Source organism: Phocoena phocoena, chromosome 4 (assembly GCF_963924675.1).
Source record: "Phocoena phocoena chromosome 4, mPhoPho1.1, whole genome shotgun sequence".
Classification (NCBI taxonomy): domain Eukaryota; kingdom Metazoa; phylum Chordata; class Mammalia; order Artiodactyla; family Phocoenidae; genus Phocoena; species Phocoena phocoena.
The window spans coordinates 118,632,623-118,652,032 of NC_089222.1; the positions used below are offsets into that span (position 1 = coordinate 118,632,623).

The 19,410-nt window shown below is 36.8% G+C and overlaps 1 protein-coding gene across 3 annotated transcripts in view; it reads left to right on the top strand.

Annotated features, from left to right (window-relative positions):
• USP25 (ubiquitin specific peptidase 25) overlaps positions 1-19,410 on the top strand; it is a 118,767-nt gene that overhangs the window by 44,416 nt on the left and 54,941 nt on the right. For all 3 annotated transcript variants that reach the window (XM_065876287.1, XM_065876288.1, XM_065876289.1), the window contains exons 8-9: positions 13,821-13,894; positions 17,940-18,088. In XM_065876287.1, coding sequence (XP_065732359.1) covers positions 13,821-13,894; positions 17,940-18,088 — 223 coding nt within the window. The remainder of the gene's footprint in view (positions 1-13,820; positions 13,895-17,939; positions 18,089-19,410) is intronic.

Consider the following 19,410-nt stretch of genomic DNA (forward strand, 5'->3'; position numbering starts at 1 on the left):
CAGTTATTCTGCTATTGATTCCTTCTAGTGTATTTTTCATTTCAGTCATTGTGTTCTTCATCTCTGTTTGTTTGTTCTTTAATTCTTCTAGGTCTTTGTTAAACATTTCTTGCATCTTCTCAGTCTTCGCCTCCATTCTTTTTCTGAGGTCCTGGATCATCTTCACTATCATTATTCTCAGTTCTTTTTCTGGAAGGTTGCCTATCTCTGCTAAATTTAGTTGTTTTTCTGAGGTTTTATCTTGTTCCTTCATCTGGTACATAGTCCTCTGCCTTTTCATTTTGTCTATCTTTCTGTGAATGTGGTTTTCGTTCCACAGGCTGGAAGATTGTAATTCTTCTTGCTTCTGCTGTCTGCCGTCTCGTGGCTGAGGCTATCTAAGAGGCTGTTGCAAGCTTCCTGCTGGGAGGGACTGGTGGTGGGTAGAGTTGCTTTGCTATCTTTTTGATAATAGCCATTCTGACAGGTGTGAGGTGATATATCATTGTGGTTTTGATTTGCATTTCCCTGATGATTAGTGATGTTGAGCATCTTTTCATGTGCCTGTTGGCCATCTGTATGTCTTCTGAGAAAAGTCTCTATTCAGCTCCTATGCCCATTTTCTTAATTAGGATTTTTTAAATTTATATATATTGAATTATATGAGTTCTTTGTATATTTTGTATATTAACCCCTTATCAGACATACCATTTGCAAATATCTTCTCTCATTTGATAGGTTGCCTTTTCATTTTGATAATAGTTTCCTTTACTCTGCAGAAGCTTTTTAGTTTGATGTAGTCCCATTTGTTTATTTTTGCTTTTGTTTCCTTTGCCTGAGGAGACATATCCAAAAAATTGTTGCTAAGATTGAAGCCACAGAGCCTACTGCCTATGTTTTCTTCTAAGTTTCATGGTTTCAGGTAGTCATTAATAGATTTTAAGTTTATTTTTGTATATGATGTAAGAAAATGGTTTGATTTAATTCTTTTGCATGTAGCTGTCCAGTTTTCCCAATACCATTTACTGAAGAGGTTTCTTTTCCCTATTGTATATTCTTGCCTCCTTTGTTATACATTAATTGAGCATGTAAGTGTGGGCTTATTTCTGGGCTCTCTGTTCTGTTCCATTTACCTACCTGTCGTTTTTGTGCTGGTACTATACTCTTGATTTCCATAGCTTTGTAGTAGTATAGTTTGAAATGAGGAAGCATCATACCCTTGGTTTTAGCTAACAATGTTTTTACATATATCTATTCTTTTTCAGATTCTTTTCCCATATAGGTTATTGGTTAGAGTATTGGTTAGAGTTCCCTGGGCTGTACAGTAGGTCCTTGTTGATTATCTATTATATGTATAGTAGTGTGTATATGTTAATCACAGCCTCCTAATTTATCCCTTCCCCTCCACCTTTCCCCTTTGATAACCATAAGTTTGTTACCTATTTCTGTGAGCCTGTTTCTGTTTTTTGAAGTTCATTTGTATCATTTTTTTAGATTCTACATATAAGTGATATTGCATGATACTTGTCTTTGTCTGACTTACTTCACTTAGTATGATAACCTCTACTCCATTCATGTTGTTGCAGATGGCATTATTTCAGTATTTTTTATGGCTGAGTAATATTCCATTGTATATATGTGCCACATGTTCTTTATCCATTCATCTGTCAGTGGATATTTAGGTTGCTTCCATGTCTTGGCTATTGTAAATAGTGCTGCATTGAACACTGGGGTGCATGTATCTTTTCGAAATATGGTTTTCTCCGAATATATGCCCAGGAGTAGGGTTGCTGGATCATATGATAGCTCTATTTTTAGTTTTTTAAGGAAACTTCATACTGTTCTCCATAGTGTCTGTACCACTTTATATTCCCACCAACAACATAGGAGGGTTCCCTTTTCTTCATGCCCTCTGCAGCATTTGTTGTTTGTAGACTGTTTGATGATGGCCATTCTGACCAGTGTGAGGTGATACATCATTGTAGTTTTGACTTACATTTCTCTAATAATTAGCAATGTTGAGCATCTTTTCTTGTGTGTGTTGGTCATCTGTATGTTGTCTTTGGAGAAATGTCTATTTAGATCTGCCCATTTTTTTGATGGGGTTATTATTAATTTTGATATTGAGCCGCATGAGCTGTCTCTGTATTTTGGAGATTAACCTCTGGTTGGTCGCATCTTTTACAAATATTTTTTTCCATTCTGTTGGTCGTCTTGTCATTTTGTTTATGGTTTCCTTTGCTATGCAAAGGCTTTTAAATTCAATTAGGTTCCATTTGTTTATTTTTGTTTTTAACTTTCATTACTTTAGGAGATGGATCCAAAAAATATTGCTGTGATTTATGTCAAAGGGTGTTCTGCTTATGTTTCCCTCTAAGAGTTTTATAGTATCTGGTCTTACATTTAGGTCTTTAATCCATTTTGAGTTTATTTTTCTGTATGGTGTTAGCAAATGCTCTAATATCATTCTTTTATATATAGCTGTGCAGTTTTCCCAGCACCACTTATTGAGGAGACTGTTTTTTCTCCATTGTATATTCTTGCCTCCTTTGCCATAGATTAATTGACTGTAGGTGCATGGTTTTATTTCTGGGCTTTCTATCCTGTTCCATTGATCTGCAAGTCACTCTTTGTGCCATTACCATACTGTTTTCATTACTGTAGCTAAAGTCAGGGAGGCTGATTCCTCCAGCTCAGTTTTTCTTTCTCAAAATTGCTTTCGGTATTTGGGGTCTTTTGTTTCCATACAAGTTTTAAGATTTTTTTGTTCTAGATCGGCAAAAAATGCCATTTGTAATTTGGTAGGGATTACATTGAATCTGTAGATTACCTTGGGTAGTATAGTCATTTTGACAGTTGATTCTTCCAATCCAAGAACATGATATATCTTTCCATCTATTTGTATCATCTTCGATTTCTTTCATCAGCAGCTTATAGTTTTCGGAGTTCAGGTCTTTTGCCTCCTTAGGTAGGTTTATTCCTAGGTAATTTATACTTTTTGATGCGATGGCAAATAGGATTGTTTCCTTAATTTCTCTTTCAGATCTTTTGTTATTAGTTTATAGAAATGCAACAGATTTTTGTGTATTAATTTTGAATCCTGCAACTTTACCAAATTCATTGATGAGCTCTAGTAGTTTTCTGATACCATCTTTAGGATCTTCTGTGTATAGTATCATGTCATCTGCAGACAGTGACAGTTTTACTTCCATTCCAATTTGGATTCCTTTTATTTCTTTTTCTTCTCTGATTACCATGGCTAGGCCTTCCAAAACTATGCAGAATAAAAGTGGCTAGAGTGGACATCCTAGTCTTGTTCCTGATCTTAAAGGAAATGCTTTCAGTTTTTCACCATTGAGTATGATGTTAGCTGTGGGTTTTGTCATACATGGCCTTTATTATGTTGAGGTAGGTTCTCTCTATGCCCACTTTCTGGAGAGTGTTTATCATAAATGGGTGTTGAATTTTGATAAAAGTTTTTTCTGCATCTATTGAGATGGTTGTATGGTTTTTAATCTTCAGTTTGTTAATGTGGTGTATCACACTGATTGATTTACAGAGATCGAAAAGTTCTTGCATCTCTGGGATAAATCCCACTTGATCAAGGTGTATAATCCTTTTAATGTGTTTTTGGATTCAGTTTGCTAGTATTTTGTTGAGTATTTTTACATCTATGTTCATTAGTGATTTCTGCCTTTAATTTTCTTTTTTTGTGGTATCTTTGGTATTACTATCAGGGTCATGGTGGCCTCATAGAATGAGTTTGGAGTGTTCCTTCCTCTGCAATTTTTGAAATAGTTTCAGAAGGATACTTGTTAACTAGTCACTAAATGGTTGATAGAATTCACCTGTGAAGCCATCTGGTCCTAGGCTTTTGTTTGTTGGAAGCTTTTATGTCACAGTTTCAATTTTAGTGCTTGTGATTGGTCTGTTCATATTTCCTATTTCTTCCTGGTTCAGTTTTGTGAGATTGTACCTTTCTAAGAATTTGTCCATTTCTTCTAAGTTGTCCATTTTATTGGTATATAATTGCTTATAGTAGTCTTCTATGCTCCTTTTTATTTCTGTGGTGTCAGTTGTAACTTCTCCTATTTTTTTTCTAATTTTATTGATTTGAGCCATCACCCTCTTTTTCTTCATGAGTCTGGCTAAAGGTTATCAATTTTGTTTGTCTTTTCAAAGAGCTAGGTTTTAGTTTCATTGATCTTTTTTAATTGTTTTTTTCATCTCTGTTTAATTTATTTCTGTTCTAATCTTTATGATTTATTTCCTTCTGCTAGCTTTGAGTTTTGTTTGTTGTTCTTTCTCTAGTTGCTTTAGGTGTAAGGTTAGGTTGTTTAATTGGGATGTTTCTTCTTTCCTGAGGTAAGATTGTATTGCTATAAACTTCGCTCTTAGAACTGATTTTGCTGTGTACCGTAGGTTTCAGATCGTTGTGTTTTCATTTTCATTCACCTCTAGGTATTTTTTGATTTCCTCTTTGACTTCTTCAGTGATCCATTGGTTATTTAGTAGCATATGGTTTAGCCTCCACGTGTTGGTGTTTTTTTAGTTTTTTCTCGTATTTGTTGTCCGATCTCATAGTGTCGTGGTCGGAAAAGATGCTTGATACGATTTCAATCTCAAATTTATAGAGGCTTGCTTTATGGCTCATGATGTGATCTGTGCTGGAGTATGTTCCATGTTCACTTGAAAAGATTGTGTATTCTGCTACTTTCAGATGGAATGCTCTATAAATATCAATTAAGTCTATGTGATTTAGTGTGTCATTTAAGTTCTGTGCTTCCTTATTGATTTTCTGTCTAGATGATCTGTCTATTGATGTAAGTGGGCTGTTAACGTTCTCCACTCTTATTGTTTTACTGTTGATTTCTCCTTTTATGGCTGTTAGCATTTGCCTTCTGTGTTGAGGTGCTCCTATGTTGGATGCATATATATTTACAATTGTTTTCTCTTCTTGTATTTTTCCCTTGATTATTATGTAACGTCCTTCTTTGTCTCTTGTAACAGTCTTTATTTTAAAGTCTATTTTGTCTGATACGGATTTTGCGACTCCAGCTTTCTTTTGATTTCCATTTGTATGAAATACCTTTGTCCATCCCCTCACTTTCAGTCTGTATGTGTCCCTAGATCTGAAGTGGGTCTCTTGTAGACAGCATACATAAGGTTCTTGTTTTTGCTTTTGGTTGGAGCATTTAATCCATTTATGTTTAAGGTCATTACTGATACATACTTATGCCATTTTGTTAATTGTTTTGGGTTTGTTTTTGCAGGTCTTTTTTCTTCCCTTCCTATATTTTTCTCTTCTCTTGTGATTTGATGACTGTCTTTAGTGTTATGTTTGTATTGCTTTTTCTTTTTTGTGTGTGTATCTATTATAGATTTTTGGTTTGTGGTTACCATGAAGTTTTGATATAGCAGTCCATATGTATGTACAAGATTGTTTTAAGTTTCTGGTCTCTTAATTTCAAATGCATTTCCAGTATTCTATATTTGTACTCACCTCTTCTCACAGTTGCTGGTTTTGATACCATATTTATGTATGTATATTTTCCTGCCTTTACTGGTGAGCTTTCCCATTTGTAATTTTCTTGTTTCTAGTTGTGGCCTTTTCTTTTCTGCCTAGAGAAATACCTTTAGCATTTGTTGTAAAGTAGGTTTGGTGTTGCTGAATTCTCTTAGCTTTTGCTGGTCTGTAAAGCTTTTGATTTCTCTTTTGAATCTGAACGAGAGCTTTGCTGGGTAGAGTATAAGAATATACTTGTAGGTTTTTTTCCCTTCATCACTTTAGATATATGTGTTAGTTCATTCTGGCCTGCAGAGTTTCTGCTAAAAAATCAACTGATAACTTTATAGGGATTCCCTTGTATGTTATTTTTTGCTTTTCCTTTGTTGCTTTTAATATTTTCTCTTTGTCTTTAACTTTTGTCAATTTGATTAATATGTGTCTTGGTGTGTTCCTCCTTGGGTTTATCCTGTATGGCATTCTCTGTGCTTCCTGGACTTGGGTGACTGTTTCCTTTCCCATGTTAGGTAAGTTTTCAGCTATTATCTTTTCAAATGTTTTCTCAGGCCCTTTCCTCTCCTTATGGGACCTCTATAATACGAATGTTCGTGCATTTAATGTTGTCCCAGAGATTTCTTAAACTGTCCTCATTTCTTTTATTCTTTTTTCATTATTCTGTTCCACAGCAGTGATTTTCACCATTCTGTCTTCCAGCTCACTTATCCATCCTTCTGCCTCATTTATTCTGCTATTGATTTATTCTAGTGTGTTTTTCATCGCAGATATTGTATTGTTGAACTCTGTTTGTTCTTTAAATCTTCTAGCTCCTTGTTAAACATTCCCTATATCTTCTTGGTCTGTGCCTCCGTTCTTTTTCCAAGATCTTGGATCATCTTTACTATTACTCTGAATTCGTTTTCAGTTAGATTGCCTGTCTGCACTTCACTTAGTTGTTCTTCTGGGGTTTTATCTTGTTACTTCATCTGGAATATGTTCCTCTGCTGTCTCATTTTTTTTTTTTTTTTTTTTTTAACCTGTACGTGGGCCTCTCACTGTTGTGGCCTCTCCTGTTGTGGAGCACAGGCTCTGGATGCGCAGGCTCAGTGGCCATGGCTCACAGGCCCAGCTGCTCCGCGGCATGTGGGATCTTCCCGGACTGGGGCACGAACCTGTGTCCCCTGCATCGGCAGGCGGACTCTCAACCACTGCGCCACCAGGGAAGCCCTGCTGTCTCATTTTATCTAACTTTGTATTTGCAGTGTCACAGGCTGCAGGATTGTAGTTCCTCTTGCTTCTGGTGTCTGACCCCTGGTAGGTGAGGCTGGTCTAAGAGGCTTGTGCAGGCTTCCAGGTGGGAGGGACTGATACCTGCCCACTGGTGGGTGGAGCTGGGTCTTGTCTCTATGGTGAGCAGGGCTCTGTCAAGCAGTATGTTCAGAAGCAGCTGTGGGCTCAGGAAAACTTAAAGCAGCCTGTCTGCTGATGGGTGGGACTGTGTTCCTACCCTATTGGTTGTTTGGCCTGCGGCATCCCAGCACTGGAGCCTAAGGGCTCTTGGGTGGGACCAGGTCTTTGCATCAAAATGGTGGCCTCCAGGACAGCTCACACCAATGAGTAGTACTCACCAGTACCTCTGCCACCAGTGTCCTTGTTCCTGCAGTGAGCCAGAGCTGCCCCCTGCCTCCCCCGGAGACCTTCCAAGACCAGCAGGTAGGTCTGTCCCAGGCTCCTGTGAAGTCACTGCTTTTTACCCTGGGTCCCGGTGTGCACAAGACCTTGTGTTCACCTTCCAAGAGTAGCATTTCTGTTTCCCCCAGTCCTGTGGAGTTCCTGTGATCAAGCCCTGCTGGCCTTCAAAGCAAATGCTCTGGGGCTTCTAATGCCAGATGCCCAGACTGGGTAGCCTGATGTGGGGCTCAGAACTCTCTTTCCTGTGGGAGAACCTCTGCAGTATAATTATTTTCTAGTTTGTGGGTTCCCCACCCAGCATGTATGGGATTTGATCACGAATATGCCCCTCCTACCTTCTCATTGTGGCTTCTTCCTTGTCTTTGGAACTAGAGTATCCTTTTTTTGGTTGGTTTCAGTCATTTTTTGTCATTGGTTGCTCAGCAGGTAGTTGTGATTTTGGTGTTTGTGTGAGAGATGGCTAGCTCAGGTCCTTCTACTCGGCCATCTTGTCTGCTCCTAGATAGCTTAAAGAGCACTGACTTTGATGACGAAAACCAAGTCCTAGCCAATCTGCCAACTAGCTGTGTAAACTTAGACAAGTTGTGCCTTTCTGAGCAATAATTTTCTCATTCTGAGAAAGGAGTTGCACTTACATGTGCTTTCCCACCAGGCACTTAAAACCAAACTCACAGGCCCTGTGCCACCTCAGACCGGTTCCAGCTGGGTTACTAGGGTCAGCTTGATACTTTTGGTTTTGCTCTTTTTTCTCAAGATTGTTTTGTGTATTCAGGGTCTTTTGTGTTTACATACAAATTTTAGAATTATTTGTTCTAGTGTTGTGAAAACTGCCTTTGGTATTTTTATAGAGATACATTGAATCTGTAGATTGCTTTGGGTAGTATGATCATTTTAACAATACTAATTCTTTCAATCCATGAGCACCATATATATTTCCATTTGTTTATGTCTGCAGTTTCTTTCATCAGTTTCCTAGTTTTCTGAGTATAGCTCTTTTAGTTTCTTAGTTAGATGTATCATTTCTTTTTCTATTTTAAAATTATGGCCAGCCTTATTGTCCAAAAAAGGCATAATAACGTAGTCTGCAATGAGATTGAATTAAAGTAAAAATATTCTAATTATATATTGTTAGCAACTAGGAGATGCTTCTAAAATTTTATATAGCCCTCCTCATTTGTTCTCAAATTCTCAGGGGAAAAATAAGTTTCCAAATTATATCTACTTGATCTTTTAAGGAAAAATCCAAACAAATTATACTTGAAATTCAGATTCTTTTGCCCTTTCGTTGCAGTCTAACAAAAAAGAAATCATTTTTGATTTTCTGAGTTTGTTCAGCCTTTACACTACAGGCCTGAATTGAGTTGAATTCTGTGCCTGAATTGAGTTGAGGTTCTTCAGGTGAAGCCTGTATTCTCTTTCACTTGTATGTGTGTAGTTCTTTCAGTCCTTCAAATGTTGAATTTCGTATACCCTAATTTTAGATGTTGAAGGATTATTAGGACACATGATTAACACTGATCTCTTACTTTTGAAATTTTGAAACAAAAGCAGAACTTCAGCCCTTTAACTTTCAGTCCAGCTATAATATTCCTAGATCTTAGTGCAATCCAGACTGAAGTTATTGTTGCTAAAGACTGTAGCAGAAAATCTGGATAATGTCATAAATGGAGGCAATCATCATGGTTTTAGTTCTGCCAAGATGCCTGTCATTAAGGGCCAATTGGTCTTAGACAACTACTTATAAACTTACGTTGGAAGAAATCTCTCAAGATTATGGTGCTAAATCTACAGTATCTGAGGGAAAAAATTCTACTGTTGGGAACTGTCTTGAGAATGTGGCATTGAACAAAGCCGCTTCCTTCTTGGCATGTTTAGAAGTTTATGATGCTAACAGCTCTGGTCAGGTGCCCTTCTTTTCTGTCCACCAAAACTCTTAAGTTACATTTTTCTTAATGAGCTCCAGTTTTCTGGCCCTCAGTGCTGCATTGAATGTAAGCTCTTTCTAATCACATATTTTTGTGCCCAGTAGTTGCTGCCATTGCATTGGTATGGGATTGTTTAGGCCTGTAAAACATGCTTTCTAGGTAGTTTCTTTCTTCTCTTCATGTTAGCTTCATTTGTAAATCTCCCCATCAGATTGCTGAACTGAATCTGCTGTTGATGCTTCTGAAACCTGAGTTCCAGCATCCAGTGAAGATCATCATCTCTATGATATGCTCTTTCCTCAGCTTTTGAAAGTTCTAGGACTTGACTATATTTTTTTCTGCTACTTTTTTTTTTCTGGGCGGGATAGCCCTTTAAGGTTCAGTTACATAGACATTTTTTTCATTCTTCTTTAAGGAAGGCTTGGCTGAATTTTTAATAGTTTAACCTGCTTCTTAGCTTCTGCCTCATTCAGAACCAGCTGTGTTTGATGGACGAGTATCTTCTCTTTTTCTTCTTTTGACTTTGTTTTCTGACCTATAAATTTGTTTTTGTCTAACCTGTTCCTCTGTATTTTCTTGATAGGGCCCTCATAATGAGAGCTAGTGAAATATGAGTTAGGAGTATGCCCAAGTAATTTATTGTTCAAACATGCATTGTCCACCTTCACCTCTTTTGTGTTGCAGAATTCCACCAGGGTTCTGTCCTGTCAGACCAGCAGACAGCCCATGTGTGGACTTGATCTATGATTGTCCACCCTGGCTCCTCTTTAGTAAAACTCACGTTCCTTGTACTTTTCCTTAGAGTTCCAACCCCCAAAATTTACTGAGCGTATTTCCTCAGAATGTGAACAATATCTGTATCCCCATCAATGATTACTGAGTCTCTTTGAAGTTCTCTCAGTAATTCTTTGAATGCTTTACCCTGAAATCCCTAGTTTCTCCTCAAATCTATCCATATTTTCTATAAGCAGCCCATATAGTAACCTATCTGCAACACAACTCCCTGATTACTTTTTATCTCTAGTCTTAGAAGACTGCCACTTGACTGTTTCCTGAATCCTGGTTATTTCTGAAAGGATCATTCTTTTCTGATTTTGGAGATCTTTCCTTATTACCCATTTACTTTTGAAAAATTTCTTTGGGTCCCAGTGTCAACTTTTCTGATCTAGTAACTAACAAGTTCTCTCCCCGTTTCCTAAAACTGTTTTAAAAGAAGCTAGAACTTTCCCATTTCATCTAAAATTGTCTTATTTGAAATATGTCCTTCTCCTCATTCATTTCTCAGTAGTTTTGTTTTTTCTTTACTGTTTATGGAGCTAAAACTTTTTTTTTTTTTTTTTTTGCGATACGCGGGCCTCTCACTGTTGTGGCCTCTCCCGTCGCGGAGCACAGGCTCCGGACGCGCAGGCTCAGCGGCCATGGCTCACGGGTCCAGCCGCTCCACGGCATGTGGGATCCTCCCGGACTGGGGCACGAACCCGTGTCCCCTGCATCAGCAGGCGGACTCTCAACCACTGCGCCACCAGGGAAGCCCCAAGCTAAAACTTTTTGAACCACTATGCTCTGCCTATCTAGAACAGAGCTTTCCAGTTGTTGTGCCATGGTAAGCCAGATTATAGGTATGTGGAGGTATTGATCCTGTTTCTGTGATCATGAGAAAACATGTGGTTTTATTCCAGAGTTCTCTGCATATATTATCTGTGTGCCAGTGACATTAAAAAGATTGGGAAGCACTGAGTAGGTTACTCTATCAGTTGCCCTAGATCTCTGAACTCTTTCTGTGTCGACCTAATTCCCAAGGCTAAAGTGTCCCTGATACAGGTTTTCTTTAGTGATTTCTTTTGCCCTTTGCTATTTGTGTCAATCTAGCTTTTCTTCATGTGAGTGGTGGGTATATAATTTTTGTTTTATCAATAGAAGTCTCACATCTTTTAAATTGCTCTTCACTTGGGTTCCTTACATTTCTGTTGATAACCACAGTGTTAGTCCCTGATGTTCAAAGCTTAAATGCACAGTAAAGAGTAAGACCTCTGAGAGGTTGCAAAGAAGGACAGGGTAAACAATTTCTAGAAGATTGGTCTGTCTGACTCCTTAGGGAAGGTCAGTGTGCATACCACAGGTCAGTGGAGAGCAGACCAAAATTCAGATACGAAGATTTGGAAAGAGAATTCAGAATTAGTCGAGCAGCTCTTACCCAGTTTCTTCGGCCAAAGTCACCAACCTGGTATGTCACTGCTCTTTCTATGCAGTATGTATGTGACGGTAAGGAGAGAAACCAGGAATGTTGCTTTTCTACATGGAAATATGACCTGTGGAAATGGATATACTAATATGTCTAAAGATTCATAGACTTTTACATTGAGAGAGACAATCTTTGGATTCTTCCTCTCCCCCATATCAGTCTCAACTCACAGTGTAAAAAATAAGGTGTGAAATAAACTGTTTTCATAGAGTTAAAATGCCCAGAGATTAAGTATGCATAGTGGGAGGATTCATAGGTTTTAGAGGCAGACTTGAGTTTGCTTTTCAGTTTGAGCACTTACTAGTTGTGTGAATTTAGGCAAGTGACTTAGCGTAGTCTACAGTTTTATTACCAGTGCAATAGAGGTAAGAGTGCCACCTGCTGCCATTTAGGGTGGGCTAGATAATCCTTTGGCAACATCCCCCAAACTTCAGAGGTTTATGTCATAGCCTTAGCTATGCCCAATGAGTGTGAGCAAGGGGCTCTGCACATCCATTGACAGGGCCTCACGCTGACAGAGGCTTCATCTCATCACAGGATTCTGGGATTACCACATCAGTGGAAAGTATATTGGCTCTCAAAGTTACAGCCCAGAAAAGGCACACATTACTTCCACTCACATTTCGTTGTGCAGAGCAAGTCATGTGGTTTACTTAACTTCAGAGTTAGTGGGAACACCTCATACCCATTAGGATGGCTGCTGTCAAAAAACAAAAACCAAAAAAACCCTCACCAAACCAAAACCAAAACAAAACAGAAAATAACATGTGTTGATGAAGATATGAAAAAATTGAAACTTTTGTGCACTCTTGATGGGAATGTAAAATGGTGCAGCTGCTGTGGAAAACATGGTGGTTCCTCAAAAAATTAATACTAGTATTATTTGATGGAGGGAATCCTTTCACAGTGTATACATATGTCAAATCTTCACATTGTACTTAAATACCTTACAGTTTTGTTGGTCAATTGTATCTATAAAGATGAAAAAAAACAAGAATTAACCAAATGATCCAGCAATTCTACTGCTGAATTTATATCCAAAAGAATTGATAGCAGGGTGAAAGCAACTGATGTGTCCATGGATGAATGGAAATACAAATGTGTTATAAACATACAATGGAATATCCTTAACAAGTAAGGAAACTCTGATACATACTACAACATGGATGAACCTTGAAGACATGATGCTAAGTGAAATTAGCCAGTCACAAAAAGACAAACACTGTATGTCACTTATATGATGTGTCAATAGTTGTCAAACTCAAAGAAACAGAAAGTTAAGATGGTGGTTGCCAGGGCCTGGCGGGAGGGAAGAATGTGGAGTTGTTTAATCAGTTTCTCAAGATGAAAAATAGTTCTGGAAGTTGGTTGTACAACAGTGTGAATATACTTAACACTGCCAAACTGTAAACTTAAAATGGTTAAGATGGTAAATTTTATATTGTGTGTATTTTATCACAGTTCAGATTTTTTTCAAATTTCAATAAAAAGTAAATGGGAAAGTGCTTCTTACTATGTACCTAAAAGTAGAGGGACAGAAATCTTTTTGAATAGCACTGATGACCACCACACTACCTCATAGGATTGTTCCAGAGATTAAGTGAAGTACTTCCCACCAATTATTTTATGGTTTAAATGAGGGTGAATGTAACACATGTATCAAGAGACAGATAGTGTCCTTCTCTCTTTTTTAAAATAAATCAGTTTTACTAATTTAAACACAAAATTTATGAAGAAAAAATCTCTCTGCAGTTGTGGACACAACATACTTTTATATAGCAAGGCCAAAATAAACTTTGTGTTTTTAGACCACACGGTACAAAGCGTTAAAAAAAAGTTTAAAATTGTCAGTTTCTATTTGCTTCAAGCAAAAAAGAAAAACAACAAATTTATATGTTAAAGAATTTGGAAAATTCACAGATGACTAATTTTACCAGCAACATGAAACTTTATGGAGTTTCTCTTTAGCTACCTGGGTTGAAGCTGGTGTTTTTCTCCTTCACTGCTGATGGCTAGTGTTCATTCTTCTAGGTAAATGTGGAAAATGACTTATTAAAATTTTATAGAAATTTATTTTGATTAAAAGTGGCTTTCCCTCCTTCCCAACAAGTCCAGATAAGCATGTATTGTACAGACTAAAAGTTCAAGGTCGAAATGATAATGGAAAGATCAGGCACTTCCTGAATACAGACTCTACTCAGGTCTTCTTATAAGGACGTCCTACATAGTAATTCATTTTAACCCTTACAACAACCTTGTGAGTTCCATTACTATTACTATCCTCAGTTGACAGGTGAAGAAACGGAAAATAAATTGAAGTACCTTGGCCCAACACTAAGTCGCAGTGCCAAACACATGATAACCACATAAATGTTATTGTCTTGGCATACATTATTGTTCTTTTAATGTTTTCTCTATTATATACAGTTCTAAAAATTAAGAATTATAACCACATTTATATTTTTAATGTGATTTTTAGGGATGAAGAGAAGCCAAAGAACCCCATGGTAGAGTTGTTCTATGGAAGATTCCTAGCCGTGGGAGTGCTTGAAGGTATAGTTACACATGTTTACTTTTTTATTACAATTGAGGTATTATTAGCTTTTAGCTCCTTTGTCATGATAGTGACTTTATTTGTGGAATGTTTTTTAATTTTAATTTGACTTTGTCTAGTAGTTTCTGCTGCATTGCTACTGCTCATCATTTATATAAAAAGCAAAGAATTGAGTGCCTGTAAAGGAAAGTGCAGAGTATATTGTCATATGCTACTTGGTACTTACTTAGTTAATGTTGTCCTGATGTTCTTTGCCTGGGACGGGTTCTGTGATACTGTGAATTGTTAGGATACAGGGATTAATGGGGCAATTGGTGGATCTTTTAAAAATAATACTGGAGTTTAATACTGGGCTTGGTATGATGGTCACTGTTTTTGAGGGTTTCAAGTCTATGCATGTTGAAAGCTGTACTTAGCAATTTAGCATAGTCAGGGTATTGCAGGGTTTCCATTTTGGGGGTGGTTATAAAATTCTTCAGAATATAGTTTTCAAGAAAGAGTTGTACTCTGTCTTCTGAAAAATCAGTTGAGTGATACTATTCCTGTTATGTAAAATCCAGGCCTCACCAGTTACTCTTTGGTTTTCCTAACAAGGGCAGGGAACTGACTCATAAGATATACTTCAAGTAATAATATTACTAAGTCCCAAAGCATACATTTTTGAAAAATTGTTATTCCCAAATGACCCTATACATCAACTTTTGAAAGTTCACCCAAATCACCCAAAGTATAAAATTTGGGAAATTAATTTTTCTTCAGGATCTTAAGTGATGGAGTCCCATGAAGTTTTGTTTGAATGTAGTTTTATATTTGAGATTTGGAAAAAGGTAGACACTAACTCAGGATTTAATCAGACATCCTAAAGGTTATATTGAGGTGTTAGTACATTTTGTTTGCCTCAAATGCTAAATATTCATTATATAAATAGTGGAATATTTTATATAGTGCATTGTATTCCAATTTGGGATGTCCACACTATCATACCAGTTTTTATCTGAAGTAGAACACTGTATATAGCAGAAGGAGGAGCTCTAATCAGGTTGTGACTGGGCACTATTTGTAATACTTCTCATGAGCACTTCTACCTATATTATCTGGATTCTTAAAAGTGATTATTAAAATTTCTCAGTCAGTGAAGTCTTTGTACTTGGTTTTGAAGAGTTGTTTAAAGGCTACTGTGCTGCATAAATGTGATTTTAATACATTTCCAGGTGAACTGTGTGTTTGCTTTGTTAACAATTTATTTTAGAACACTTTATTATTTTTACATATATCTTCTTAATGCCTTTTTTTAGACTAGTGACTCTCAATTAGGGGTGATTTTCAGTTTGTTTACTAAAGTACTCTATTGCAAAACTTCTTCAACTCTTCTAGAATTTCTAGGCCATTAACCCCTCCATTCTGTTCTTCTCAGTCTTTGCTTTACTTCCTTCCTTGTCCATTATGATCATCCTTATACATTTCTAAAACTCTTTCCCCTCATTCCCTTCTGGCACCACCTCTCTGGCTAGTCTCTGACCCTCATGGAACTATTCCTCTTCTCTCTGCATGTACTGAGAACCTGACCATTGCTAGGAGAAAGTCACTCAAATGAGCTAACTGTAATGGATCATAAAGTTGTAGTGACTCTAAGCTTCACTGGTCCCAAGCCTGTAATCCTACCTGGCAGTCATCTTTGTTTAATCACTGTCTTCTTTCCCATTTTCTACAATAACTATTTCCAGTTTTTCTACCTCTAATCTAATTTCTTTGTCTCTTCATTTTCTGAGAAAGATCTTAACTCAAATTTCATGGATTTACCATGAAGTTAATGAAGCCTAACCATGGGTCCTGGCTAAGGCTCTGAATCTAATTTTTTGCTTATAACTTTTTTATCATAGCTCTTAAAAGTGAGTTCCTCATATATATGAGCTTCAGGCTTCCCAACTTGGATCCATTCCAACCTCTACCACATTCTTTTATTTGTCCCTCCAGGTAATAAAGGAATTATTTAGTCTAATATCAATGGCTATTCATTACATGTGCTCAGAATCTCATCCTTTCATGTTTTCACTCAGGCCTTATTCTGTCCGTTATCTTGCTTTTTTTCTGTATCTTTAGCTTCTTCCTTTCATTGTGTCTTTCTCATCAATATTTAGACATGCTCTGGTGTTTCACATCTTTAAAATTAAAAAAAAATCTCCCTTCACATGCTTTTTTTCAGTCAATCTTATTCAGAAATAAGCTCCTTTAAAGTGAGGAGTTTGTTTTCACCTGCTATCTCTCCAATTATTCTACCTGTCCCACTTTCATTTTCTGTCCCCAGACCTCTTCTCAAAGGGGCTTTTTAAGGTTATTGATTTCTTACACGTGTTAGTCCATCGGCTCCCTCTCAGTTCTTATTGAATTCTTATCAACTATTAATGCTGTTGACTCCACTCTCTCCTTCTCCCCCTTTTCCCCACTCTTTCCTTAAAAACACTTCTCTGGCTTCTATCACACCATATTATCTTGGCTTTCTCATGCCTCTGTGGGTACTTCTTATGAGTTATATTTATAGTTCTTCCTGTATCTAAAGGTAGGAGATCCTTGGGAATTAGCTTAGGTCCTCTTCCTCTTCCTGTCAGATAATTCCTTGGGCAGTCTCATTCACTTCCTTGATTTCCTGCTATCAATAAGCTAGCAATTCTCCAATTTATAGCTTCACACCAGTCTTAGTTACAGACTTATTTATGTCCACCTCTTTTCAACTTGAAATCTTATGGGCCATTCGAAACCAATGATTTTCCCTGCTGCCTTAAAACAAAAGTAAAAAAAAAAATCCTCTACTCTTCCTTCACTGGTGCCCCTTTCAGTACATAAAAATCAATTCAGTTGTTCATGCTAAAAATCTGAGTATCATTCTTGATACCTTCCTTTCTCTTCTGTTCCCCATCCTGCCTATGAGCCATTCAGTCAAGTCCTATCAGTGCTCCCTTTTGTATATATTTATAAATGTGTGTATGTCATTTCATCTGTTTTTATACACTTTTACTAACACCCTATTCAATGCTACCTTTATTTTTAGATAGATTCTATAATAGTCTCCTGACAGTCTATCACTCTCTTAACGCGGAAACCGTAAGGATGTTTCAGAGATATAAATCTGAGCCTCTTATTCCTAGATTTAATTATTCATTGACTTTCCATTATATTCAGAATATACTGGAAAAAAAATTCTCAACAAGGGCTACTAGACTTCGTTAAGAATTTGATTTTGATCCCTCACCTAACTCTTCATTGTCATCTCCATCTTGCTCTTTAAGCTATACTTTCCTTCCCTTAATTCGTTAAAACATGCCAAGTTCTTTGCAGCCTGAAAGTCTTTGCGTGTGCTGTTGCTTGGCCAAGAATACTCTGGCTCCCCGACGTTCTGGCCTGGCCAACTCCCATTCACCTTTACAGTCTCAGCATAAATGTCATTTTGCTATGAAAGTTTTCCCTGCTTCACCCTCCAGCCCTAAAGACTGAGTTTGTTCCCCGTTTTTATACCTTCTCACAGCACTCTGTCTCACCACCCCTTTTATAACATCTGTAATTATAAACAATTGTTTGTTCATAATTATATGTACAATTAATGTGTATAATGTCTTTTTCCAGAAGAGGATAGGAGTTTCCTCAGCTCAGAGACCATATCTCTTTTGTGCACTGCTATATATATTCTCAATGTTAGCACACTCTCTTACCCTTAGAAGGTACTTTTTAAAAGAATAAACATACATATATATATATATATATATATATATATATATATATATGTTTATATACATATATACATAATATGTACTTACATATGCATGTATATAATTACATACACACATAGGGGTGTGTAATATCTATAGCATAGCTGGATGTGGATATACATATGTACATGTACAAACCAGTAGGAAAATTGTACCAACTACTACTGTCTGGACCATAAACAGTTATAGTTTTCAGGTTCAGGAGATAATTACTGTATACATCTATTTACTTTTAGTAGCTAAAAGGCCATATTGAGGAATATTAATTTCCCCCCTCTTATAGGTAAAAAATTTGAAAATACTGAAATGTTTGGTCAGTACCCACTTCAGGTCAATGGATTCAAAGATCTACATGAGTGCCTAGAAGCTGCCATGATTGAAGGAGAAATTGAGTCATTACATTCGGAAAATTCAGGAAAGTCCGGCCAAGAGGTGAGTTTAGCATCTTTATTCCCTTTTCCTTCAGGTCTTTCTTAAAATGTTGTGAAGTGCAATTTAAGGCTCTAAGGATATAGCTACTAATAATTGAGAGAATACTCAGAAAATGTATTTGGATTTAATTATGATAATTTATACATATTTGGGAAACCTGCAGAGTTAATATACTCTATAAGTTAAATTTTCATTTAAAATTTTTCTCAAAATTTGATGTTAAAATCCTCCTTTAGGACACTGTTCAGTCTTTTAAGACTTTTCAGTCATGGTACCGGCCATTACCGCATGCTAGTCCTGGAAGTAAGGAAGAAAAACACTGATGTTAGAGTGGAATTTTATATAGACATATGTTACTTACATCAAATATTGTTGGAATATGTCCACACCCAAGTAGGCAACACCACACTCCTTTTCTTGTAAAATTACTGTGTGATTGCCTGAAGAGCAGATGAAAAAACTTGCTTTCTCAAGAAAGAAAGAATTAAAAAAATATATTACAAACCTATTTATCTGTCTCCACTGGTCTCTGTCTAATAACCTATCTCCATCTCTCAATTCATCTCTCTAGCTCCATCTGTATATCCTTCCATCCATATATTCTTCTAGAATAATAGAGTAAACGATAAAGGACAGATTATGTACGCCAAAATCAGTCATCATTAAGCAATTGCTGATAGCTGTCTAGATGTAAACTCCGTGCATGAGGGTGGGGGTCTTCATCTGTGCCATTCACTACTGTATCCCTAGGGCAGTGTGGTGACTGCAGATAAAATTACACAATACATATTGACTGACTGAATGAAATGTCTCAGTCATATTAAAAAAGTTGCCAAGGTCTTTATTCTGAATAGGTACTTAATAAATATTAAGTGATGGCATCTCTGTTTATCTAAAAAGGGACTAGGTTCTTGTATTTTTCAGAATAAATTGCTTTTATTTGAGTTGTGTGCTTTTTTAAAAAGATATAATTCTAACGCCATCCTCATTTCCTTTTCTTCCCTCACTCAAACAAAAAAGGAAATAAATAATATTTACTATTTTTTGGCTGTTTTTTTGAGAGAGAGAAAATATTTGAAGTAGTTTTTCTCTCTACATCATAGAGCATCTATTTCAGTGATTCTCAACAGATATCTACACCTCACTTCAAAGCTATCGAATCAGAATCTAGGGTAGGGATATGGTATATGGCCACCAGAGCTCCACAGATGACTCTGATATAGACCTTTAATTAAGAATACTTAAATTAAGCATATTTATTTTATTGATTGGGAAACAAATCTGTAAAGATTGGGACTTTCCAAGGATCCCAAAATGGAACA